The 25,842-nt window shown below is 63.8% G+C and overlaps 2 protein-coding genes across 3 annotated transcripts in view; one reads left to right on the forward strand and one right to left on the reverse strand.

The window, feature by feature from the left end:
* Nucleotides 1–2,509, forward strand: part of FDX2 (ferredoxin 2) — a 4,732-nt gene extending 2,223 nt beyond the window's left edge. The window contains exons 4-5 of one of the 2 annotated variants that reach the window (XM_069881517.1): nucleotides 1,728–1,894; nucleotides 1,996–2,509. In XM_069881517.1, the coding sequence (XP_069737618.1) occupies nucleotides 1,728–1,884 (157 nt within the window). In that variant the 3' untranslated portion in view covers nucleotides 1,885–1,894; nucleotides 1,996–2,509. Of the gene's footprint in view, nucleotides 1–1,727 lie in introns of both variants that reach the window. The other variant, XM_069881516.1, reaches the window with a different exon arrangement.
* Nucleotides 2,510–12,431: 9,922 nt separating this feature from the next.
* On the reverse strand, nucleotides 12,432–24,917 carry ICAM5 (intercellular adhesion molecule 5). Its single transcript, XM_069881487.1, is given in 13 exon segments — nucleotides 12,432–12,742; nucleotides 12,836–13,102; nucleotides 14,518–14,766; nucleotides 15,547–15,789; nucleotides 16,459–16,701; nucleotides 17,838–18,704; nucleotides 18,783–19,061; nucleotides 20,928–20,955; nucleotides 20,957–21,064; nucleotides 21,066–21,241; nucleotides 22,830–22,937; nucleotides 22,940–23,107; nucleotides 24,808–24,917. Coding segments are annotated over 13 exon segments (3,000 nt in total). The 5' UTR covers nucleotides 24,854–24,917; the 3' UTR covers nucleotides 12,432–12,524.
* Between the last annotated feature and the right edge of the window lie 925 nt (nucleotides 24,918–25,842).

The following is a 25,842-nucleotide window of genomic DNA, read 5'->3' on the forward strand; positions in this document are numbered from 1 at the left end:
CCTAACCCCCCCTCAGGCCCCCCCTTAGACCCCCCCATCACCCCCAAATCCCCCCTAACCTCCTCCTCCTCCACTTTCTGAGCCCAGGAGCCCCCCTACACCCAGCGAACCCCCCAAAATTTTGGGGTGCTCCCCTACATTAATGTCACCCCCCCTCGGGAACCCCTAACCCCCCCTCAGGCCCCCCTCTTAGACCCCCCCATCACCCCCAAATCACCCCCCAACCTCCTCCTCCTCCACTTTCTGAGCCCCAGGAGCCCCCCTAAACCCAGCGACCCCCCCCAAATTTTTGAGGTCCCCCCTAAATTAGTGTCACCCCCCCTCGGGAACCCCTAACCCCCCCTCAGGCCCCCCCTTAGACCCCCCATCACCCCCAAATCCCCCCCTAACCTCCTCCTCCTCCACTTTCTGAGCCCCAGGAGCCCCTTTACACCCAGCAACCCCCCCAAAATTTTGGGGTGCCCCCCTACATTAATGTCACCCCCCCCCTCGGGAACCCCTAACCCCCCCCTCAGCCCCCCCCTTAGACCCCCCCATCACCCCAAAATCCCCCCATCACCCCCAAATCCCCCCCTAACCTCCTCCTCCTCCACTTTCTGAGCCCCAGGAGCCCCCCTAAACCCAGCGACCCCCCCCCCAAATTTTTGAGGTCCCCCCTAAATTAGTGTCACCCCCCCCCTCGGGAACCCCTAACCCCCCCTCAGGCCCCCCCTTAGACCCCCCCATCACCCCCAAATCCCCCCCTAACCTCCTCCTCCTCCACTTTCTGAGCCCCAGGAGCCCCCCTACACCCAGCGAACCCCCCAAAATTTTGGGGTGCCCCCCCTACATTAATGTCACAGCCCCCTCGGGAACCCCTAACCCCCCTCAGCCCCCCCCTTAGACCCCCCCATCACCCCCCAAATCACACCCCCAACCTCCTCCTCCACCACTTTCTGAGCCCCAGGAGCCCCCCTAAACCCAGCGACCCCCCCCAAATTTTGAGGTCCCCCCTAAATTAATGTCACCCCCCCTCGGGAACCCCTAACCCCTCTCAGACCCCCCCTTAGACGCCCCCCATCACCCCCAAATCCCACCCATCACCCCCAAATCCCCCCCTAACCTCCTCCTCCTCCACTTTCTGAGCCCCAGGAGCCCCCCTACACCCAGCGAACCCCCCAAAATTTTGGGGTGCTCCCCTACATTAATGTCACCCCCCCTCGGGAACCCCTAACCCCCCCTCAGGCCCCCCCTTAGACCCCCCCATCACCCCCAAATCACCCCCCCAACCTCCTCCTCCACCACTTTCTGAGCCCCAGGAGCCCCCCTAAACCCAGCGACCCCCCCCAAATTTTTGAGGTCCCCCTAAATTAATGTCACCCCCCCCTCGGGAACCCCTAACCCCCTCTCAGACCCCCCCTTAGACGCCCCCCATCACCCCCAAATCCCACCCATCACCCCCAAATCCCCCCTAACCTCCTCCTCCTCCACTTTCTGAGCCCCAGGAGCCCCTTTACACCCAGCAACCCCCCCAAAATTTTGGGGGTGCCCCCCTAAATTAATGTCACCCCCCCTCGGGAACCCCTAACCCCCCCTCAGCCCCCCCCTTAGACCCCCCCATCACCCCCAAATCCCCCCCCAACCTCCTCCTCCTCCACTTTCTGAGCCCCAGGAGCCCCCCTAAACCCCGGGCCCCCCCCAAAATTTTGGGGTGCCCCCCCCCCCCCAATTTATTCCCCCCCCCCCAGAGAGGAGGATCTGCTGGACCAGGCGCCGCTGCTGCAGGAGAATTCGCGGCTCGGCTGCCAGATCGCGGTGACGCCGGCGCTCGAGGGGGCGACGATCGCGCTGCCGCGGCTCACGCGCAACTTCTACGTCGACGGCCACGTCCCCAAACCCCACTGACCCCCCAAAAATGGGGACCCCCCCCCAGAAACAGACAGGGCACCCCAAAAATGGGGACCCCTCACTCAGACCCCACAGAGCCCCTCCAAACCCCACTGAGCAGCCCAAAACATGGGGACCCCCCCCAAAATAACCAGGGACCCCCCCCAAACCAGACGGGGCACCCCAAAAATGGGGACACCCCCCCCCTCAGAGCCCACTGAGCCCTTCCAAACCCCACTGAGCACCCCAAAACATAGGGACCCCCCCAAAAATGGGGACCCCCCTCAGACCCCACTGAGCCCCCCAAAAAATGGGGACACCCCCCCCCAAAACTGGGGACTCCCCCAGAACAGACAGGGCACCCCAAAAACAGGGACATCCCCCCCAGACCCCACTGAGCACCCCAAAAACAGGGACCCCCCCCCAGACCCCACTGAGCCCCTCCAAACCCACTGACACCCCAAAAAATGGGGAACCCCCCCCTTCAGACCCCCACTGAGCACCCAAAAAATGGGGACACCCCCCAAAAACGGGGACCCACCCCAAAACAGACAGGGCACCCCAAAAACGGGGACACCCCCCCCCTCAGACCCCACTGAGCCCCCCAAACCCCACTGAGCACCCCAAAATATGGAGACACCCCCCAAAAACGGGGACCCCCTTCAGACCCCACTGAGCCCCCCCCAAAAATGGGGACCTCCCCAAACAGACAGAGCACCCCAAAAACAGGGACCCCCCCCTCAGACCCCACTGAGCCCCCCAAACCCCACTGAGCACCCCAAAAAATGGGGACCCCCCCTTCAGACTCCACTGACACCCCAGAACATGGGGACCCCCCCTCAAAAACGGGGACCCCCCCAAACAGACAGGGCACCCCAAAACCAGGGACCCCCCCCTCAGACCCCACTGAGCCCCTCCAAACCCCACTGAGCCCCCCAAAAACGGGGGTCCCCCCAAAACGAGGGCACACCCCCCCCCACCCCGTGAAGCTGCTGGATGGGGGTGGTAATTGGGGGGGCACCCCAAAACCTTCCCCCCCGCCCCCCCAAAACTGATGGATGGGGGGTAACGAGGGAATAAAAAGTGTGTGGTTGGTTTTTTTTTGGGGGTCACTGGTTTTTTTGGGGGGGGGGGGCATCCATTGGGGGGGGTTGGGGGGTTTGGGGGGTCAGTGGGGTTTGGGGGGTCAGTGGGGTTGGGGGGGGTCCCTGTTTTGGGGGGTCAGTGGGGTTTGGTGGGGGTCCCCGTTTTGGGGGGTGTCAGTGGGGTTTGGGGGGGACTGGGGGGTTGGGGGGGTCCCCGTTTTGGGGGGTCAGTGGGGTTCGGGGGGGTCTGTGGGGTTGGGGGGGGTCCCTGTTTTGGGGGGTCAGTGGGGTTTGAGGGGATCTGGGGGGTTGGGGGGGGTCCCCGTTTTGGGGGGTCAGTGGGGTTCGGGGGGTCTGGGGGGTTGGGGGTCCCCGTTTTGGGGGGGGTCAGTGGGGTTTGGGGGTGTCTGTGGGGTTTGGGGGTCCCCGTTTTGGGGGGTCAGTGGGGTTAGGGGGGGTCAGTGGGGGTTGGGGGGGTCAGTGGGGTTTGGGGGTCCCCGTTTTGGGGGGGGTCAGTGGGGTTGGGGGGTATCTGGGGGGTTGGGGGGGTCCCCGTTTTGGGGTTCAGTGGGGTTTGAGGGGATCTGGGGGGTTGGGGGGGGTCCCCCGTTTTGGAGGGTCCGGGGGGTTGGGGGGGTCCCCGTTTTGGGGGGGGGTCAGTGGGGTTGGGGGTGGGGTCCCTGTTTTGGGGGGGACAGTGGGGTTTGGGGGGTTGTCCCTGTTTTGGGGGGTCAGTGGGGTTGGGGGGGTCCCTATATTGGGGGGTCAGTGGGGTTTGGGGGGGGGGTCCCTGTTTTGGGGGGTCAGTGGGTTGGGGGGGTCCCTATATTGGGGGGTCAGTGGGGTTTGGGGGGGGGTCCTGTTTTGGGGGGTCAGTGGGGTTGGGGGGGTCCCTATATTGGGGGGTCAGTGGGGTTTGGGGGGGTCAGTAGGGTTTGGGGGTCCTCGTTTTGGGGGGGGGTCAGTGGGGTTGGGGGTGGGGTCCCTGTTTTGGGGGTCAGTGGGGTTTGGGGGGGTCCGGGGGGTTGGGGGGTGTCCCCATTTAGGGGGGTCACCGGGGTTGGGGGGGGGTGTCCCCGTTTTGGGGGTCACGGAGGGAGGGGGGGGGGTCAGGGTGTAAGGTTCCCCCTCCCCCCCCCCGCCCCTTCCCCCCTCCCCCCCCCCCCCCCTCCCACCGCGCAGCTGAAACCAGTTTGGGGCTGGGAGGGCACCGGGACAGGTGGGGGGGGGGGACCGGGACCGGGACCGGGACCAGAACCGGAGCCGGGGGGGAGGGAGCCGCTCCCGGTCCTGATCCCGGGGGGGATGGAGCCGGTCCCGGTGTCGGTCCCGGGGGGGATGGAGCCGGTCCCGGTATCAGAATCGGTCCCGGGAGAGAGGGAGCCGGTCCCGGTGTCGGTCTGGGGGGGATGGAGTCGGTCCCGGTCCCGTTACCGGAGCCGGTGGGGATGGAGCCGGTCCCGGTCCTGGGGAGGATGGAGTCGGTCCCGGTGTCGGTCCCAGTCCCGGTCCTGGGGAGGATGGAGCCGGTCCCGGTGTCGGTCCCGGTGTCGGTCCCGGGGGGGATGGAGCCGGTCCCGGTGTCGGTCCCGGTGTCGGTCCCGGTGGGGATGGAGCCGGTCCCGGGAAGGATGGAGCCGGTCCCGGTCCCGGTGCTGAGGGGGATGGAGTCGGTCCCGGTATCAGAATCGGTCCTGGAGGGAGGGAGCCGGTCCCGGTGGGGATGGAGCCGGTCCCGGTGTCGGTCCCGGAGCCGCAGTTCCCGGTGGATCCGGTGCTGATGGGGGGGTCGGAGCCGGTGGGGTCGGTCCCGTTACCGGAGCCGGTGGGGATGGAGCCGGTCCCGGTGTCGGTGCTGAGGGGGATGGAGTCGGTCTCGGTCCCGGTATCAGAACCGCTCCCGGTGGGGATGGAGCCGGTCCCGGTGCTCCCGGTGGATCCGATGCTGATGGCGGGGTTGGAGCCGGTGGGGTCGGTCCCGGTCCCGGGGTCGGTCCCGGTGGACCCGATGCTGATGGGGGGGTCGGAGCCGGTGGGGGGGTCGGTCCCGGGGTCCCCGGTGCCGGTGCCGTTCCCGGGGGGGTCCCCGGAGCCGCTGTTCGTGGAGGGGGAACCGCCGGACTTCGCGCTGCTGCGGCGGCTGCTCCTGGAACCGGAGACCCCCCCGAGCCCCCCCCGCCGGTGAGAGCGGGGACCGGGGGGAACCGGGAGCGCTGGGATGGGCTGGGAGGCGGGGACTGGGAGTGCTGGGATGGGGGAACCGGGAGAACTGGGAGCACTGGGATGGGCTGGGAGGGGGGAACTGGGAGAACTGGGACCAGGATGGGCTGGGAGGGGGGGAACTGGGAGAACTGGGAGCACTGGGATGGTCTGGGATGGGGGAACTGGGAGAACTGGGAGCACTGGGATGGGGAGAACCGGGAGAACTGGGAGCACTGGGATGGTTTGGGATGGGGGGAACTGGGAGAACTGGGAGCGCTGGGATGGGGGAACCAGGAGAACTGGGAGCACTGGGATGGTCTGGGATGGGGGAACTGGGAGAACTGGGAGTGCTGGGATGGTCTGGGATGGGGGAACTGGGAGAACTGGGACCAGGATGGGCTGGGAGGGGGGGAACTGGGAGAACTGGGAGCACTGGGATGGTCTGGGATGGGGGAACTGGGAGAACTGGGAGCACTGGGATGGGGAGAACCGGGAGAACTGGGAGCACTGGGATGGTTTGGGATGGGGGGAACTGGGAGAACTGGGAGCGCTGGGATGGGGGAACCAGGAGAACTGGGAGCACTGGGATGGTCTGGGATGGGGGAACTGGGAGAACTGGGAGTGCTGGGATGGTCTGGGATGGGGGAACTGGGAGAACTGGGACCAGGATGGGCTGGGAGGGGGGGAACTGGGAGAACTGGGAGCACTGGGATGGTCTGGGATGGGGGAACTGGGAGTACTGGGATGGGCTGGGCTGGGGGTAACCGGGAGAACTGGGAGCACTGGGATGGGCTGGGAGGGGGGGACTGGGAGAACTGGGACCAGGATGGGCTGGGAGGGGGGGAACTGGGAGAACTGGGAGCACTGGGATGGTTTGGCAGGGGGGAACTGGGAGAACTGGGAGCACTGGGGTGGTCTGGGATGGGGGAACTGGGAGAACTGGGAGTACTGGGATGGGGAGAACCGGGAGAACTGGGAGCACGGGGATGGTTTGGGATGGGGGGAACTGGGAGAACTGGGAGCGCTGGGATGGGGGAACCAGGAGAACTGGGAGCACTGGGATGGTCTGGGATGGGGGGAACCGGGAGAACTGGGAGTACTGGGATGGTCTGGGATGGAGGAACTGGGAGAACTGGGAGCACTGGGATGGTCTGGGATGGGGGGAACCGGGAGAACTGGGAGTACTGGGATGGTCTGGGATGGAGGAACTGGGAGAACTGGGAGCACTGGGATGGTCTGGGATGGGGGGAACCAGGAGAACTGGGAGCACTGGGATGGCCTGGGATGGAGGAACTGGGAGAACTGGGAGCACTGGGATGGTCTGGGATGGGGGGAACCGGGAGAACTGGGAGTACTGGGATGGTCTGGGATGGAGGAACTGGGAGAACTGGGAGCACTGGGATGGTCTGGGATGGGGGGAACCAGGAGAACTGGGAGTGCTGGGATGGAGGGCCCTGGGAGCACTGGGATGGGCTGGTGGTGGGGAACCAGGAGAACTGGGAGCACTGGGATGGCCTGGGATGGGGGAAGCTGGGAGAACTGGGAGCACTGGGATGGTCTGGGATAGAAGGAACTGGGAGCACTGGGCTGGGGAGAGCGGGAAGAATTGGGAGCGCTGGGCTGGGGGGAACTGGGAGCACTGGGATGGTCTGGGATGGGGAGAACTGGGAGCTCCGGGACCAGGATGGGCTGGGAGGGAGGGAACTGGGAGCACTGGGATGAACTGGGCGGCGGGTCCCTAACGCGGCCCCGTTCAGGCTGGGGGTCCCGGCCCCCCCGCTGCCCCCGTGCCCCCCCGGGGCGCCTCTCGCTCTCCTGCAGGAGCCCCTGGAGCCCCCCGGGACCCCCCCGAACCCCGACATCCTCGGCCTCATCAGCTCCCAGTGCCGGCACCTGGCATGGAGCCGCACTGGGACCAGTAACAGCCCCGGCAACGGCACTGGGACCAGTAACAGCCCCGGTAACAGCAATGGGACCAGTAACGGCACTGATAATGGCACTGGGACCAGTAACAGCCCCAGCAACAGGACCAGTAACAGCCCTGGAAACGGCACTGGGACCAGTAACAGCCCCGGTAACAGCAATGGGACCAGCAACGGCACTGATAATGGCACTGGGACCAGTAATGGCACTGGTAACAGCACCAGTAATGGCACTGGGACCAGTAATGGAATGGATAATGGCACCAGTAGCGGCACTGGGACCAGTAACGGCACTGATAACGGCATGGATAATGGTAACAGCACCAATAATGGCACTGGGACCAGTAATGGAATGGATAATGGCACCAGTAACGGCACTGGGACCAGTAATGGAATGGATAACGGCACCAGTAATGGCACTGGGACCAGTAATGGAATGGATAATGGCACCAGTAACGGCACTGGGACCAGTATCGGCACTGATATCAGCACCAGTAACAGCACTGGGACCAGTAACGGCACCGATAACGGCACCAGTAACAGCACTGGGACCAGTAACGGCACCGATAACGGCACCAGTAACAGCACTGGGACCAGTAATGGCACCGATAACGGCACCAGTAATGGCACTGGGACCAGTAATGGCACTGGGACCAGTAATGGCACCAATAATGCCATGGATATTGGCACTGAGACCAGTAACAGCACTGATAACGGCACCAGTAATGGCACTGGGACCAGTAACAGCACCGATAATGGCACCAGTAATGGCACTGGGACCAGTAATGGCACCAATAACGCCATGGATATTGGCACTGGGACCAGTAACAGAGCCGATAATGGCATGGATAATGGTAATGGCACCAGTAATGGCACTGGGACCAGTAACAACACTGATAGTGGCACCAGTAGCAACACTGGTACTGGTAAGATCACCACCAGCAGCACCAGTAACGGCACTGGGACCAGTAACGGCACCGATAACGGCACCAGTAACACCAGTAACGGCATCAATAGCAACAACAGCACCAGTAACGGCACTGGGACCAGTATGGGCACTGATAATGGGACCAGTAACAGCGTTGGTGCCAGCACCAGTCCCAGTCCCCGCACTGGTAGGGGCACCAGTAAGGGCACTGGGGCCAGTAACGGTGCTGAGAGCGACACCAGAACCAGTAACGGCACCAGTAACGGTGGCGACGATGGCACCAGTAGCAGCATCAACAACGACGATGGCACCAGTAACACCAGTAACGGCACCGGTAACGGCACCAGTAACACCAGTAACGGCACCAGTAACACCAGCACCAGTAACGGCACCAGTAACGGCACCAATAGCACCAGTAACAGCACTAATGGCACCAGTAAGGGCCCCAGTGGCACCAGTCCCGGTACTGGGCGCAAGCCGGCGGCCCCGCAGCGCGGAGCCGAGCGCTGGAACCCCCATTTTCGGGGGGTGACGCTGCAGCTGGGGCTGCGCCTCGGGGACCCCCCCGGCCTCCGCATCAGCGCCCGCTGCCACAGGTAACCCCCGGGGGGGCCCCCCAAAACCCCTGGGGGTCCCCCCATTGCCCCCCGTCCCCTTGGGGTCCCCCCCATTCCCTTGGGGTCCCCCCCTTTCCCCCTAGTACCTTGTTGAACCCCCTCATTCCCTTGGGGTCCCCCCCTGTTCCTTTGGGGTCCCCCCCCCATCCTTGGGGTCCCCCCCTATTCTGTGCCCCCCACATTCTGAGGGTCCCCCTCCCATTCCCTTAGGGGTCCCTCCTCCCATTCTAGGGTCCCCCCCCCCCCATTCCCTTGGGGTCCCTCTCCTTTCCCCCTATTGCTTGTTGACCCCCCTCATCCTTGGGTTCCCCCCCTCATCCTTGGGGTCCCCCCCATCCTGAGGGACCCCCCATTCCTTTGGGGTCCCCCCTCCCATTCTAGGGGTCCCCCCCTATTCCCTTGGGGTCCCTCTCCTTTCCCCCTCATCCTTGGGTTCCCCCCCTCATCCTTGGGTTCCCCCCCTCATCCTTGGGGTTCCCCCCCATCCTGAGGGTCCCCTCCATTCCTTTGGGGTCCCCCCCCTTTCCCCCAATCACTTGGGGTCCCCCCCACCCCATCCTGGGGGTCCCTGCCTTTCCCTGACACCCCCATTCTAGGGGTCCCCCCCTATTCCTTGTTGACCCCTCAATTCTTTTGGGGTCACCCCCCCCCCCCCATTCTGGGGGTCCCTCCCTTTCCCTGTCCCCCCCCATTCCCTTGGGTTCCCTCCCCATTCTGGGGTCCCCCCCCCCCCGTTCCCTTGGGGTCCCCCCCTTTCCTTGGGGTCCCCGTTCCCCGGGGAGGTGTCCCCATTCTTGGAGGTGGGGGGGGGTCCCCCCATTTCCCCATTCCCTTAGGGTCCCCCTCCCATTCTGGGGGTCCCCATTCCCTCGTGACCCCCCCCCCCTCCATTCCTTGGGGTCCCCCCATTCCCTTTGGGGGGTCCCCATTCTTGGGGACTCCCTGACACCCCCCCCCCCCCCCAATTCCCACTCCCCCAGGACTCCCAGGCGGATTTGGGGGTGCAGCCCCCCCAGTGCCCCCCCCGGCGCGGGCAGCAGCTCAGAGGACGAAGCTCCCCTCGCTCAGGGTAAGATTTGGGGGACCCTTTAGGGGGTTTTGGGGGGCTGGTGTGACCTCCCCACCCCCCCCCCCCAACCGAACCCCCCCTTTAAAATTTTGGGGTGTCTCGGTGCAGGGAGCAAGCGCTGCGCCTCCTGCAAGACGCGGCGCACCCCCCTCTGGCGAGCGGCCGAGAACGGGACCCCCCTCTGCAACGCCTGCGGCATCAGGTAGGGGACGGGGACCCCCTCCTCGCCTTGGGGGACCCCCCCCCCAAATCCATGGGGACCTCCCCGGCTCCCCAGGAACCTCGCGGCACCCACTGGATCCCAACACGGGGCTCGGTTGGGTCTTGAAGGCATCACTGGGGGCTTTGGGGGGGGGCTGTGGGGAGGAGGTTGGGGGTCCTGGAGGTGGTTGGGGACACCTGATGGGCCTTGGGGACACCAGCCAGGGCTTCCCACGGTGACCCTGGGATCTCCCAGTGGGACCCAAAGCTCAGTTGGGTCTTGGTGGCATCACTGGTGGCTTTAGTGGGATACATGGGGAGGAGATTGGGGGTCCTGGATGTGTCTGGGGACACCTGATGGGTCTTGGGGACATCATCCAGGGCTTGGGGACACCAGCCAGGGCTTCCCACGGTGGCTCTGGGATCTCCCAGTGGGACCCAAAGCTCAGTTGGGTCTTGATGGCATCACTGGTGGCTTTAGTGGGATCCATGGGGAGGGGGTTGGGGGTCCTGGAGGTGTTTGGGGACACCTGATGGGGCTTGGGGACACCTGATGGGGCTTGGGGACATCATCCAGGGCTTCCCACGGTGGCCCTGGGATCTCCCAGTGGGACCCAAAGCTCAGTTGGGTCTTGATGGCATCACTGGTGGCTTTAGTGGGATCCATGGGGAGGGGGTTGGGGGTCCTGGAGGTGTTTGGGGACACCTGATGGGGCTTGGGGACATCATCCAGGGCTTGGGGACACCAGCCAGGGCTTCCCACGGTGGCTCTGGGGTCTCCCAGTGGGATCCAGAGCTAGGTTGGGTCTTGGTGGCATCACTGGTGGCTTTAGTGGGATCCATGGGGAGGGGGTTGGGGGTCCTGGATGGGTCTTGGGGACACCTGATGGGTCTTGGGGACATCATCCAGGGCTTGGGGACACCAGCCAGGGCTTCCCACGGTGGCTCTGGGATCTCCCAGTGGGACCCAAAGCTCAGTTGGGTCTTGGTGGCATCACTGGTGGCTTTAGTGGGATCCGTTCCTTGTAGGTACAAGAAGTACCGGCTGCGGTGCCGGCGCTGCTGGAGCGTCCCCGGCAAGACCCCCCGTCCCCAGTGTCCCCAGTGCGGGGAGCGATGTCACCCGGCCACCAGCACCAGGAGGTGATGGAGACGAGGAGCTCGGGGGACACGAGGGGGCGGTGGGGGTGGTGGGGTCCTGGCTGGTGCCTCGGGGACAATTAAAAGGTGCTGGTGGCAGCTCCGTGTGTCTCGGTGTCACCTGTCACTTGGGGGGACGGGGGTGGAATTGGGAGCTGGAGCCTGGTTGGGTCTTGGTGGCATCACTGGTGGCTTTGGTGGAAGGTGGGGGGAGGAGGATGGGGGTCCTGGAGGTGGTTGGGGACATGAGATGGGGCTTGGGGACACCTGATGGGGCTTGGGGACATCAGCCAGGGCTTCCCGTGGTGGCCCTGGGATCTCCCCATGGGATCCAGAGCTTGGTTGGGTCTTGGTGGCATCACTGGTGGCTTTGGGGGGGGCTGTGGGGAGGAGGTTGGGGGTCCTGGGTGGGGACACGGGGTGGGGCTTGGGTCCCCTGGCCCCCAAGGGACCCCAAACCCAGGGCCGCAGCGTCATGTGGGGCAGGGAAGGACCCCAAGGGCCCCCCAAGCCCCATCATGATGAGATGGACACGGATGGACCCTTGAGGTCCCCCTTCCCCAAGCAGGTTCTCCTTCCAAATGGAATGATCTTTATTGGGTGCTGCTCACGGGCCCTCCCCGAGCATCCCCCCCTGAGTTGCGGCTGCGCCGCCTTCGGTGCAGCACCAAAAGGGTTAAAACCCACCAAAAAATCACCAAAACCCACCAAAAAGCCCAACCAAAAACCACCAAAACCCAACCCAAACCAACAAAAAACACCAAAACCCAACCAAAACCAACAAAACCCACTGCAAACCAACCCAAAACCAACCCAAATCAACAAAAATGACCAAAACCCAAGGAAAACCACCAAAAACCCAATGAAACCCACCCAAAACCGCACCAAAACCCCAACAAAGTCAACAAAACCCACCAAAAACCCCAAAAAACCCAACCAAAACCACCAAAAGCCCAATGAAATCCACCCAAAACCGCACCAAAAACCCAACAAATTCAACAAAACCCACCCAAACCCCAAAAAAACCAACGAAAACCACCAAAAACCCAATGAAACCCACCCAAAACCCCACCAGAAGCCCAACAAATTCAACAAAACCCACCCAAACCCCCAAAAACTCAACGAAACCCACCCAAAACCCAACGAAACCCACCCAAAACTGCACCAAAAACCCAACAAATTCAACAAAACCCACCCAAACCCCCAAAAACTCAACGAAACCCACCCAAAACCCAACGAAACCCACCCAAAACCACACCAAAAACCCAACAAAGTCAACAAAACCCACCCAAACCCCCAAAAACTCAACGAAACCCACCCAAAACCTCACCAAAAACCCACCAAAGTCAACAAAACCCACCAAAACCCCCCAAAAACCCAACCAAACCACCAAAAACCCAACCAAACCACCAAATTCTCCCCAATTCCCCCCCCAGATCAGGGTCGGGGGCCCCCAGGGCCCCTCCCTCAAGCGAGATTCCCCGTGCTTCCCGCTCAGGGTTGGGTGAGTTGGATGCCGTAAATCTCGCCGCCGCGGTCGTGCCGGTGCCGGTGCAGACAAGCGGCTTCCGAGGAGCCTTCGGCGTCGCGGACGTTGTATTCGCCTTTCTTGCACGCCGTGGTCTTCAGGTAGTAGCCGCCGGCGGCCGCCAAACCCACCGCGGTGACGGCTCCCAGCGAGCCCAACGCCGCCAGCAGCGCCAACCGGGTCTCTGCGGCACACGGCGGCGCCGGTGACGCCGCGGCGGGGGTCGGTGATGCCACCTCAACCCCCCCCCAACACCAAGACCCCCTTCCAATCTCACCGTCAACGCGGACCTCGACGCTCCCGGCGCGCCGGCCGTGCCGGTTGGTGGCGGTGCAGGTGTAGAGGCCTCGGTTGGCGGCGGCGGCGGCGCCGGTGACGGTGACGGTGCGGTTATCGGGGGCGACGCGGAGGTTGGGGGCCGGGGGGAGCTGCCACGAGTAGGTGGGGCTGGGGGAGCCCTCGGCCAGGCACTCGACGCTGAAGCTGGCGCCGCGCGGGACGGTGGGCGAGGGCGAGACCCGGAGGGTAACCGCGCCGGGGGCGTCTGCACCGCCACGGCACCGAAACCCGCTGAAACCCCCCTTGCTGCCCCAAATCCCCCTTCTCTGACCCCCAAAACCCCATTTTCCACCCCCAAATCCCCCTTTTCTGCCCCCAAAACCCCCTTTTCTGCCCCCAAATCCCACTTTTCAGCACCAAATCCCCCTTTTCTGACCCAAATCCCCCTTTCCTGTCCCCCAAATCCCCCTTTTCCACCCCCAAATCCACCTTTTCCGCCCCCAAATCCCCCTTTTCTGCCCTCAAATCCCCTTTTCTGCTCCAAATCCCCCTTTTCTGCCCCCCAAATCCCCATTTTCCTCCCCCAAATCCCCATTTTCTGCCCCCAAATGCCCCTTTTCCTCCCCCAAATCCCACTTTTCTGCTCCATATCCCCGTTTTCCTCCCCCAAATCCCCCTTTTCTGCCCCCAAATCCCCCTTTTCTGCTCCAAATCCCTGTTTTCCTCCCCCAAATCCTCCTTTTCCGCCCCCCAATCCCCCCTTTCTGCCCCCGACCCCTCCTTTTTTTGACCCTGAACCCCCTTTTCTCCCCCAAATCTCCCTTTTCTGCCCCAACCCCTCCTTTTTTTGACCCTGAACCCCCTTTTCTGCCCCCAAATCCCCCTTTTCTGCCCCCAACCCCTCCTTTTTTTGACCCTGAACCCCCTTTTCTGCCCCCAAATCCCCCTTTTCTGCCCCCAACCCCTCCTTTTTTTGACCCTGAACCCCCTTTTTTGCCCCCAAATCCCCCTTTTCTGCCCCCAAATCCCCCTTTTCTCCCCCAAATCCCCCTTTTCTGCCCTAAATCCCCCTTTTCTGCCCCCCAATCCCTTTTTTGACCCTGAACCCCCTTTTCTCCCCCAAATCTCCCTTTTCTGCCACCAAATCCTCCTTTTTTTGACCCTGAACCCCTTTTTTGCCCCCAAATCCCCCTTTTCTGCCCCCAAATCCCCCTTTTCTGCCCCGACCCCTCCTTTTTTTGACCCTGAACCCCCTTTTCCTCCCCCAAGTCCCCCTTTTCTGCCCCCAAATCCCCCTTTTCTCCCCTAAATCCCCCTTTTCTGCCCCCAAATCCCCCTTTTCTGCCCCCGACCCCTCCTTTTTTTGACCCTGAACCCCCTTTTTTGCCCCAAATCCCCCTTTTCCTCCCCCAAATCCTCCTTTTCTCCCCCAAATCCCCCTTTTCTGCCCCAAATCCCCCTTTTCTGCCCCCCAATCCCCCTTTTTTTGACCCTGAACCCCCTTTTCTGCCCCTAAATCCCCCTTTTCTCCCCCGACCCCTCCTTTTTTTGACCCTGAACCCCCTTTTCTGCCCCCAAATCCCCCTTTTCTCCCCCCAATCCCCTTTTTCTGCCCCCGACGCCCCCTTTTTTTGCCCCTGAACCCCCTTTTCTGCCCCACCCCGTGCTCCCCGCGCTCACACTCGACGGTGACGGTGACGTTGCGGAGGGCCGAGCCGCGGCTGTTGGTCGCCCGGCACTGGTAGGTGCCGGCGTGGGCGCGGGTGACGTTGGGGTTGGCCGGCTCGGGGGCGTCCGGGGGGTCCCCCAGTTTGGCGCAGGCGACGTGGGGCGGGGGGTTCCCCGAGGCGGCGCATGGCAGCTCCCCCGGCGTCCCCTCCACCCAGAGCTGCCGCGACGGGCACCCCTCTTCGCCGAGGCTGGGCTCGTCTGCGAGGGGATGGGGGGACCCCAAGATGGTCCATCCCAGATCTCCATCCCCATCCCTGGCACCCCCGGATTCCCATCCCATCCCTGGTAACCCCAGATTCCCATCCCATCCTTGGATCCCTGGTACCCCCAGATCTCCATCCCATCCCTGGTGCCCCCAGATCCTTGGCCACCACCATCACCCCCAGATCTCCATCCCATCCCTGGTACCCCCAGATCCCATCCCTGGCACCCCCAGATTCCCATCCCATCCCTGGTAACCCCAGATTCTCATCCCATCCTTGGATCCCTGGTACCCCCAGATGTCCACTCCATCCCTGGTGTCCCCAGATCCCATCCCTGGCACCCCCAGATCCCATCCCACCCCCAGATCCTTGGCCACCACCATCACTCCCAGATCTCCATCCCATCCCTGGTGCCCCCAGATCCCATCCCACCCCCAGATCCTTGGCCACCACCATCACCCCTAGATCTCCATCCCACTCCTGGTGCCCCCAGATCCCATCCCGGGTACCCCTAGATCCCATCCCACCCCCAGATCCTTGGCTGCCACCATCACTCTCAGATGTCTAACTCATCCCTGGTACCCCCAGATCTCCATCCCATCCCTGGCGCCCCCAGATCCCATCCCACCCCAAGATCCTTGGCCACCACCATCACCCCTCGATCTCCATCCCATCCCTGGTACCCCAGATCCCATCCCTGGTACCCCCAGATCCCATCCCACCCCCAGATCCTTGGCCACCACCATCACCCCTCGATCTCCACCCCATCCCTCACACTCCACGGTGACGGTGACGCTGCGGGTGGCCGCCCCGTGCTTGTTGGTGGCCCGGCAGACGTAGCTCCCGGCGTCGGTGCGGTTAACGACCCGGGCGCCGCGGGGGCGGGGGGGACCCTCGTCACGGGCACAGCGGGTGCTGGGCGGGGGGTCTCCATCGGCTCGGCACGAGAGCTCCTGCTGTTCCCCTTCCACCCAGATCTGGTGCGAGGGGCAGCCTCGCTCCGTCAGGACGGGCTCGTCTTGGGTTGGAAGCATGGAACCACCACGTTGGAAGAGACCCAACGGATCAGCCAACCGTCCCCATCAATCACCGACCCGTGTCCCTCAGCACCTCGTCCACCCGGCCCTTCAACCCCTCCAGGGCAGGGGACTCAACCCCCTCCCTGTCCCAGTGACCAATAACCCTTCCCATGAAGAAGTTCTTGATGTCCCATCCTGAGCCTCCCCTGGTGGAGCTCGAGGCCGTTCCCTCTCGGCCTGGCCCCTGGCCCTGGGGAGAAGAGCCCAGCTCCCTCCTCTCCACCAGCTCCTTGCAGGGAAAGAGCAAGGAGGTCTCCCCTCAGGCTCCTCTTCTCCAGGCTGAACCCCCCCAGCTCTCTCAGCCGCTCCTCTTCTTCTCCAGCCCCCTCCCCAGCTTCGTTGCTCTTCTCTGCACTCGCTCCAGAGCCTCCACATCCTCGTGTCCCACCAACCCCCCCAGGTCCTTCTCCTCCAGGCCCTTTCCAGCCAGACTCCTCCTAGGCTGGAGCTGCCCAGGGTCGTTGTGCCCCAAGGTCCTGCTCCAACCTCATCCCCTTGGTCTCAGCCCATGGATCCAACCAGCTCAGATCCCTCTGGAGAACCTCAAACCCCTCCAGCAGATCCAGCTCCCCCCCAGAAGAGAAGGCGACGCTTGGTCAACCACTCACACTCCACGCGGACGGTGACCAGGCGGCTCCGTGTCCCCAGGCGGTTGGTGGCCTCGCAGCGGTAGGTTCCGGCTCGCGCCCGGGTGACCAATTCCGGCTCGTCGGTGCGGACGGTGACGCCGTTCCTGGTGCAAACGACGGTGGGAGCCGGGTTGCCGGCGGCGCCGCACGACAGAGCCTCCCGCGTGCCACGCAGCCACGTGCGGTTGGTGGGACAGGAGGCTGGGGACATCTCCGGCACGTCTGGAAGGGATGGAAGGGGAACCAGGGAATGGTTTGGGTTGGAAGGGACCTCAAAGCCCGTCTGGTTCTGAATCCTACCTGATCTGGGGGTACCAGGGATGGGATGGAGATCTAGGGGTGGTGGTGGTGGTGGCCAAGGATCTGTGGGTACCAGGAATGGGATCTGGGGGCACGAGGGATGGGATGGAGATCTAGGGGTGGTAGTGGTGCTCCCAAGGCTCTGGGGACACCACAGATGGGATCTGGAGGTACCAGGTAGGGGATCTGGGGGCACCAGGGAGGGGATCTGGGGGCAGCAGGAAGGGGATGGAGATCTAGGGACGGTAGTGGTGCTCCCAAGGATCTGGGGGCACTGGGGATGGGACCTGGAGGTACCAGGGAGGGGATTTGGGGGCACCAGGGAGGGGATGGAGATCTAGGGGTGGTGATGGTGCTGGCCAAGGATCTGGAGGTACCGGGGAGGGGATCTGGGGGCACCAGGGAGGGGATGGAGATCTAGGGATGGTAGTGGTGCTCCCAAGGATCTGGGGACACCACAGATGGGATCTGGGGGCTCCAGGGATGGGATTTGGGGGCACCAGGGAGGGGATCTGGGGGCACCAGGGAGGGGATGGAGATCTAGAGGTGGTCGTGGTGCTCCCAAGGATCTGGGGGTACCAGGGATGGGATGGAGATCTAGAGATGGTTGTGGTGCTCCCAAGGATCTGGGGGTACCAGGATTGGGAAGGGATTTGGGGGTACTAGAGGTGGGACGGAGATCTGGGGGTACCAGGGATAGGATGGAGATCTGGGGGTACCAGGGATGGGATCTAGGGGCACCAGGGATGGGATGGGATCTGGGGTACCAGGGATGGGGTGGATATCTGAGGGTGATCGTGGTGCTCCCAAGGATCTGGGGGTACCAGGGATGGGATGGAGATCTAGGGCTACCAGAGGTGGCATCTGGGGGTACCAGATCCTCGCCTCCCACCAGCTCCGGTTGCTCCAAGCCCCCTCTGAGCTGTCCCTCAACCTCCTGAGGAGCATCAACTGCTCCGCTCGGCGTCTCCCACCTCCACCCGGTGCCATGGACTCACCATCCACCCACCCCCCCGACCCCAATATCCCCTTCGGCAGCGCCGGGAGCAGCCGCTCACAGAGCACGGCGAGCCGGCCGGTGGCTTCCTTGGTCACCGCGTCGTTGCCCACGGCCAAGCTGGCCCCGCAGCTCAACTCCCGCCCGTCGTCTTCGCGCCGGGTCACCAACCGCAGCTCCAAGCGCGACCGCCGCCCCTCGGCCAGGAGGGTCCCATCGGCATCGCGGAGCTGCAGCCGGAGAGCCGCAGGGTCACCAGCCCTGGTGAGGTTGGAATCCCCAGTGTGGTTGAAATTCTTGGTGGGGTCATCATCATCATCATCATCCCCGGTGGGGTTGGAATTCTTGGCGTGGTCGTCATCATCATCATCCCTGGTGGGGTTGGAATCCCCGGTGGGGTTGGAATTCTTGGCGTGGTCATCACCGTCGTCCCCGGTGGGGTTGGAATCCCCGGTGGGATTGGAATTCTTGGCGTGGTCATCACCATCGTCCCCGGTGGGGTTGGAATCCCCGGTGGGGTTGGAATTCTTGGTGTGGTTGGAATCCCTGGGCTGCTTGGCATCATCCCCGGTGGGGTTGGCATCATCCCTGCTCTGGTTGGCATCACCGGAGTGGTCACCATCGCCGGCGTGGTCACCATCCCTGGTTTGGTCATCATCCCTGGTTTGGTCACCATCCCTGGTGTGGTTGGAATCCCCGGTGTGGTTGGAATCCCCGGTGTGGTTGGAATTCCTGGTGTGGTTGGAATTCCTGGTGTGGTTGGCATCATCCTTGGTGTGGTTGGCATCATCCCTGGTGTGGTTGGCATCATCCCTGGTGTGGTTGGAATTCTTGGTGCGGTTGGCCTCCCCGGCACGGCACAGCACCACCACCTCGCTGCCGGCCGGTGCCGAAGCCGGGCTCAGCTCCAGGATCGGTGCCGGGAAACCTACGGGAAGACGTTAGGTGTCCACCAGGATTTCCGGACGGGCTCTGTGCTCCGGTTGTGCCGCGCCCGGTGCCTTACGGTAGACGTGGAGCTCCGTCCGTGCCGTCCGCACCGCCGTGGCCACGGCCGCGGTGCAGCTGAGCTCCTGGCGTCCCGGCGTGCCGGGGGACAGCTTGGTGAGGGCGGTGAGGACGTCGCCGGCGGCCGAGACGGTGAAGTTGAGGCTCTGCCGCGCCAGGGTGATGGTGAAGCGGACGTCGCCGGTGGGAAAGGCGCCGGCGAGCCGGCAGCTGGCGGTGCCCGTGGTGCCGGCTTCCAGGTGGCTGGGAGCCCGGAGCTGGGGCGGCTCGGGGAGGGCTGCGGGGACGCGGCGTCACCGGGGCCTGGAGCCCCCAGCCGCGCGGTGCCGGGGAGAGGAAGCCGGAGGCCGGACCCTCCTCGGGATGCCAGGAGGATGAGGAGATGCCCAGGTGGGAGCCGGGAGCAGGTCTAGGGGGGACATGGGGATGGGAATGGGGTGAGATGGGGTGGGGTGGGGTGGAGATGGGATGGAGATGGGGTGGAGATGGAGATGGGGATGGGATGGGATGGGGATGGGGATGGGATGGGATGGGGATGGGGATGGGGATGGAGATGGGGATGGGGATGGGATGGGGATGGGGATGGGGATGGGGATGGGATGGGGATGGGGATGGGGATGGAGATGGGGATGGGGATGGGATGGGGATGGGGATGGGGATGGAGATGGGGATGGGGATGGGATGGGGATGGGGATGGGGATGGGGATGGGGATGGGGATGGGGATGGAGATGGAGATGGGGATGGGGATGGGGATGGGGATGGGGATGGGATGGGGATGGGGATGGGGATGGGGATGGGGATGGGGATGGGGATGGAGATGGGGATGGGGATGGAGATGGGATGGGGATGGGGATGGGGATGGAGATGGAGATGGGGATGGAGATGGGGATGGGGATGGGGATGGGATGGGGATGGGGATGGGGATGGGGATGGGGATGGGGATGGGGATGGGGATGGGGATGGAGATGGGGATGGAGATGGAGATGGGGATGGGGATGGGGATGGGGATGGAGATGGGGATGGAGATGGAGATGGGATGGGATGGGGATGGGGATGGGGATGGGGATGGGATGGGGATGGGGATGGGGATGGGGATGGGATGGGGATGGGGATGGAGGTGGGGATGGGGATGGGGATGGGGATGGGGATGGGGATGGAGATGGGGATGGGGATGGGGATGGGTGGGGGATGGGGATGGGGATGGGGATGGGATGGGGATGGGATGGGGATGGGGATGGGGATGGGGTGGGGATGGGATGGGGATGGAGATGGGGATGGGGATGGGGATGGGATGGGGATGGGGATGGGATGGGGATGGGGATGGGGATGGGGATGGGATGGGGATGGGGATGGGGATGGGGATGGGGATGGGGATGGAGATGGGGATGGGGATGGGGATGGGGATGGGGATGGGATGGGGATGGGGATGGGGATGGGGATGGGGATGGGGATGGGATGGGGATGGGGGTTGGGATGGGATGGGATGGGGATGGGGATGGGGATGGGTTGGGGTGGGGTGGGATGGGGATGGGGATGGGGATGGGGATGGGGATGGGATGAGTGGGATGGATGGGGATGGGATGGGGACTGGGAACGGGACTGGGATGGGATGGGATGGGGATGGAGATGGGGATGGAGTGGAGATGGGATGGGATGGGGATGGGGATGGGATGGGGGATGGGGATGGGGATGGAGATGGGGTGGGGATGGAGATGGGGATGGGGATGGGGATGGGGATGGGGATGGGATGGGGATGGGATGGGGTTGGATGGGATGGGTGGGATGGGATGGAGTTGGAGATGGGATGAGATGGGATGGGATGGATGGGGATGGGATGGGGACTGGGAACGGGAACTGGGATGGGGATGGGATTGGGATGGATGGGGATGGGAATGGGATGGGATGGGGATGGAGGGATTGGGATGGGATGGGGAATGGGGGACTGGCAACAGGAACTGGGATGGGATGGGATGGGGACTGGGATGGGGATGGGGATGGGGACTGGGATGGGCTGGGGATGGGAACGGGAACTGGGAAGGGGACTGGGAAGGGAATGGGGACTGGGATGGGAACTAGGATGGGGACGGGATGGAAACGGAGACTGGGCTGGGGACTGGGAACTGGGCTGGCCTGGGAACTCACCGAAGACGGAGAGGCGGAGGGGGACGGCGGGCGCGGGCGAAGAGGGGCCCGTGGGGCCGCAGGGACAGCTCCGCGTGGCACGTGACGTCCTGGCCGTGGTCGCCGGGGCCGGCCACCAGCAGGTGCCGGACGGCTACCCGAGACGCTGCCCTGGGCGGCCCCGAAGCTCTCGGTGCGCAGCGTCTCGGCGCCTCGGCGCAGGGTCACCGTCAGGTTCCCCACCGGAGCCACCTCCTCCACCCGGCACGTCAGGTTACGGCTCTCGCCAACCGCCACGGGCGCCACCGGCTCCAGCACCACGCGCTCCGGCAGCCCTGGAGGGGGCAACCAGCCCACCATCAGCGGTGGCCACTCATGAAGTCCTTCACCCATTCTAACAAGCCTAGAGGTGGCAACCAGCAGCCATCAGTGGTGGCCACCAAGAAACCCACCAGCCATTCTAGCAGCCCTGGAGGTGGCAACAGCCAGCCATCAGTGGTGGCCACTCATGAAGTCCTTCACCCATTCTAACAAGCCTAGAGGTGGCAACCATCCAACCATCCATGGTGGCCAGTCACGAAGTCCTTCACCCATTCTATCAATCCTGGAGGTGGCAACCATCGAACCATCAGTGGTGGCCACTCATGAAGCCCATCACCTATTCTAGCAACCCTGGAGGTGGCAACCATCCAACCATCAGTGGTGGCCATTCATGAAGCCCATCACCCATTCTAGCAAGCTGGAGGCGGCAACCATCCAACCATCCATAGTGGCCACTCACGAAGTCCTTCACCCATTCTATCAATCCTGGAGTGGCAACCATCGAACCATCAGTGGTGGCCATTCATGAAGCCCATCACCCATTCTAGCAAGCCTGGAGGTGGCAACCATCCAACCATCCATAGTGGCCACTCAGCACTTGCTATGGCAACCCTGGAGGTGGCAACCATCGAACCATCAGTGGTGGCCACTCATGATGCCCTCCACCCATTCTAGCAAGCCTGGAGGTGGCCACCACCCAACCTTCAGTGGTGGCCACTCATGAAGTCCTTCAACCCGTTCTATCAATCCTGGAGGTGGCAACCATCCAACCACCAGTGGTGGCCACTCATGATGCCCTCCACCCATTCTAGCAAGCCTAGAGGTGGCCACCACCCAACCTTCAGTGGTGGCCACTCATGATGCCCTCCACCCATTCTAGCAAGCCCAGAGGTGGCAACCAGCCACCCATCAGTGGTGGCCACCCAGCACCTGCTATGGCAACCCTGGAGGTGGCAACCATCCAACCACCAGTGGTGGCCACTCATGAAGTCCTTCATCCATTCTAACAACCCTGGAGGTGGCAACCATCCAACCATCCATAGTGGCCACTCAGCACCTGCTATGGCAACCCTGGAGGTGGCAACCATCGAACCATCAGTGGTGGCCACTCATGATGCCCTCCACCCATTCTAGCAAGCCTAGAGGTGGCCACCACCCCAACCTTCAGTGGTGGCCACTCATGAAGTCCTTCACCCGTTCTATCAACCCTGGAGGTGGCAACCATCTAGCCATCAATGGTGGCCACTCATGAAGCCCATCACCCATTCTAGCAAGCCTAGAGGTGGCAACCATCCAACCATCCATAGTGGCCACTCATGATGCCCTCCACCCATTCTAGCAACCCGGGAGGTGGCAACCATCAAACCATCAGTGGTGGCCACTCAAGATGCCCACCAACCATTCTATCAATCCTGGAGGTGGCAACCATCCAACCATCCGTGGTGGCCACTCATGAAGCCCATCACCCCTTCTACCAACCCTGGAGGTGGCCACCACCCACCCACCAGTGGTGGCCACCGTGAAACCATCCCAGGTGGCCACCCGGGAGGCGGCAACCATCTCCCCACCCCCGCTAGCCCCCCGGCGAGCCCCGGCGCTCACGGTAGACGATGATGGCGGTGCTGGCGTTGGCCTCGGCGCGGCCGCAGCGCCCGTGGCAGGTGACGCTCCCCGGGTCCCACTCGGTGACGTTGAGGAGCCGGAAGTTTTCCAGCGGCGTCCGGCGGCCCCGGTGGCCACGGGGAGGGGGGTTCGTAGCCCCAAGGTCCCGTTGCCCCCCGGGCACGCGCCGCGGCTGCAGTTGACGGACACGGAGCCGCCGAAGGGCACCACGGCCACCCGCGGCCAAGCCCCCACCGTCCACCTGGCCCCGGCGGCCCCTGCGAGAGCCCCCCCGCGGCGACCCCCGTCGGCTCAGCCCCAGCACCCCAAAACCTACACAACACCCCACCCCCAACCTCCAGACCCCCCACCAAGACCTCTACACCCCCTCCAAGACCTCTACACCCCCTCCAAGACCTCCAGACCCCCTCCCAGACCTCCAGACCCCCCCAAGACCTCCACACCCCTCCCCAGATCTCAAGACCCCCCCCAAGACCTCCAGACCCACCCCCAGACCTCCAGACACCCTCCAAGACCTCCACCCCCCCCAAGACCTCCAGACCCCTCCCCAGACCTCCAGACACCCCCCCAAGACCTCCACACCCCCCCAAGACCTCCAGACCCCTCCCCAGACCACCCCCAGATCTCCAGATACCCCCCCAAGACCTTCAGGCCCCCCCCTTAGACCTCCACACCCTCTAGACCTCCAGACCCGCCCCCAAGACCTCCAGACCAACACCCCCAGACCTCTAGACCCCCCAGATCTCCAGACCCCCCCCAAGACCTCCAGACCCCCGCCAAGACCTCCACACCCCTCCCCAGACCCCCCCAGACCTCCAGACACCCTCCAAGACCTCCACACCACCCCAAGACCCCCAGACCCCCCCCAGACCTCCAGACACCCTCCAAGACCTCCACACCACCCCAAGACCCCAGACCCCCCCAGATCTCAGACGCCCCCCCCAGATCTCCAGACCTGCCCCCCCCCAGACCTCCACACCCTCCCCAGACCTCCAGACCCACCCCCAGACCTCCAGACCCCCCCAAACACCTCCAGACACCCCCAAGACCTCCAGACCTGCCCCCTCAGACCTCCAGACCCCCCCAAAGACCTCCAGACCCCGCCAGACGACCCCCCCAGATCTCCAGACTGCCCCAAGACCTCCAGACCTGCCCCCCAGACCTCCAGACCCCCCCAAACCTCCAGACCCACCCCCAAGACCTTCAGACCCCCCCCGCTTAGACCTCCAGACCCCCCCCAGGCCCCCCCAGATCTCCAGACACCCCCCAAGACCTCCACACCCCTCCCAGATCTCAAGACCCCTCCCAAGACCTCCAGACCCCCCCAAGACCTCCAGACCACCCCCCCCAGACCTCCAGACCCACCCCCCCAAAACCTCCAGACCCCCCCCCAAGACCTCCAGACCCCCCAACCTCCACCCCCCCCCCCCCAAGACCTCGATCCCTGCTCTGGGGGGGCCCTGGGACCCCCCAAAGTGGGCTGAGACCCCCCCCCTCCAAACCCACCCCCCACGTTAAGGGACCCTGAGGACATTGGGGTCCCCCTGTCTCGTTCCCCCCCTCCCCAGCACAAAGGGTCTTGGGTATCTTGGGGTGACCCCCCCCCCCATTAAGGCCCCCTGAGGTTCTTGGGGTCCCCCCCAAGCACTGAGGATCCTTGGCCCCCTCCCAATATTAAGGGTCCCTGAGGTCCTTGGGGTGCCCCCCCCCCCCATTAAGGGTCCCCTCTGGTTTTTGGGGTCCCCCCCAGCACTGAGGGTCCTTGTCACCCCAATATCAAGGGTCCCCCCAAGCCCCCCCCCCAACATTAAGGGTCTTTGGGGTCCCCCCAGCATGAAGGGTCCCTGGGGTCCTTGGGGTCCCCCCCCCCAACACTAAGGGTCTTGGGGATCTCGGGGTGTGTCCCACCCCCCCCCCAAACCTTAAGGGGGGTCCCTGGGGACCCCCCCCCGGTTACCTGCGAGCGCCAGGATGAGGGGGGGCAGCAGCTGCAGAGCTGCCATGGCGGGAGGAGGAGGAGGGGGGGATGAAGTAAATGGGGGGGGGGGATGAAGAGAACGAGGAGGAGGAGGAGGGTGGGGATGAAGTAAATGGGGGGGAGGAGGAGGAGGGGGGATGAAGTAAATAGGGGAGGAAGAGGAGGAGGAGGGTGGGGATGAAGTAAATAGGGGAGGAGGAGGAGGGTGGGGGATGAAGTAAATAGGGGAGGAAGAGGAGGAGGAGGGTGGGGATGAAGTAAATGGGGGGGATGAAGTAAATAGGGGAGGAGGAGGAGGGTGGGGATGAAGAAAATAGGGGAGGGAGAGGAGGAGGAGGGTGGGGATGAAGAGAATGAGGAGGAGGGAGGAGGTGGGGATGAAGAGAATGAGGAGGAGGAGGAGGGAGGGGATGAAGAGGAAGAGGAGGAGAGAGGAGGAGGAGGAGGAGGAGGAGGAGGAGGAGGAGGAGGAGGGTGGGGATGAAGTAAATAGGGGAGGAGGAGGAGGAGGGTGGGGATGAAGAAAATGAGGAGGAGGGAGGAGGGTGGGGATGAAGAGGAGGAGGAGGAGGAGGGTGGGGATGAAGTAAATAGGGGAGGAGGAGGAGGAGGAGGAGGGTGGGGATGAAGTAAATAGGGGAGGAGGAGGAGGGTGGGGATGAAGAGGAGGAGGAGGAGGAGGAGGACGAGGAGGAGGAGGAGGAGGGTGGGGATGAAGAGAATGAGGAGGAGGGGAGGGAGGGGAGGATGATGAGGAGGAGGAGGAGGAGGAGGGAGGGGGATGAAGAGGAGGAGGAGGAGGAGGAGGGTGGGGATGAAGTAAATAGGGGAGGAGGAGGAGGAGGTGGGGATGAAGAGAAGGAGGAGGAGGGAAGGGAGAGGAGGAGGAGGGTGGGGATGAAGTAAATAGGGAGGAAGAGGAGGAGGAGGGTGGGGATGAAGAGAATGAGGAGGAGGAGGAGGAGGAAGGGGTGGGGAGGAAGAGAAGGAGGAGGAGGAGGGGTAGGGATGAAG

The sequence above is a fragment of the Phaenicophaeus curvirostris genome, unplaced genomic scaffold (genome assembly GCF_032191515.1).
Source record: "Phaenicophaeus curvirostris isolate KB17595 unplaced genomic scaffold, BPBGC_Pcur_1.0 scaffold_51, whole genome shotgun sequence".
Taxonomy (NCBI): domain Eukaryota; kingdom Metazoa; phylum Chordata; class Aves; order Cuculiformes; family Cuculidae; genus Phaenicophaeus; species Phaenicophaeus curvirostris.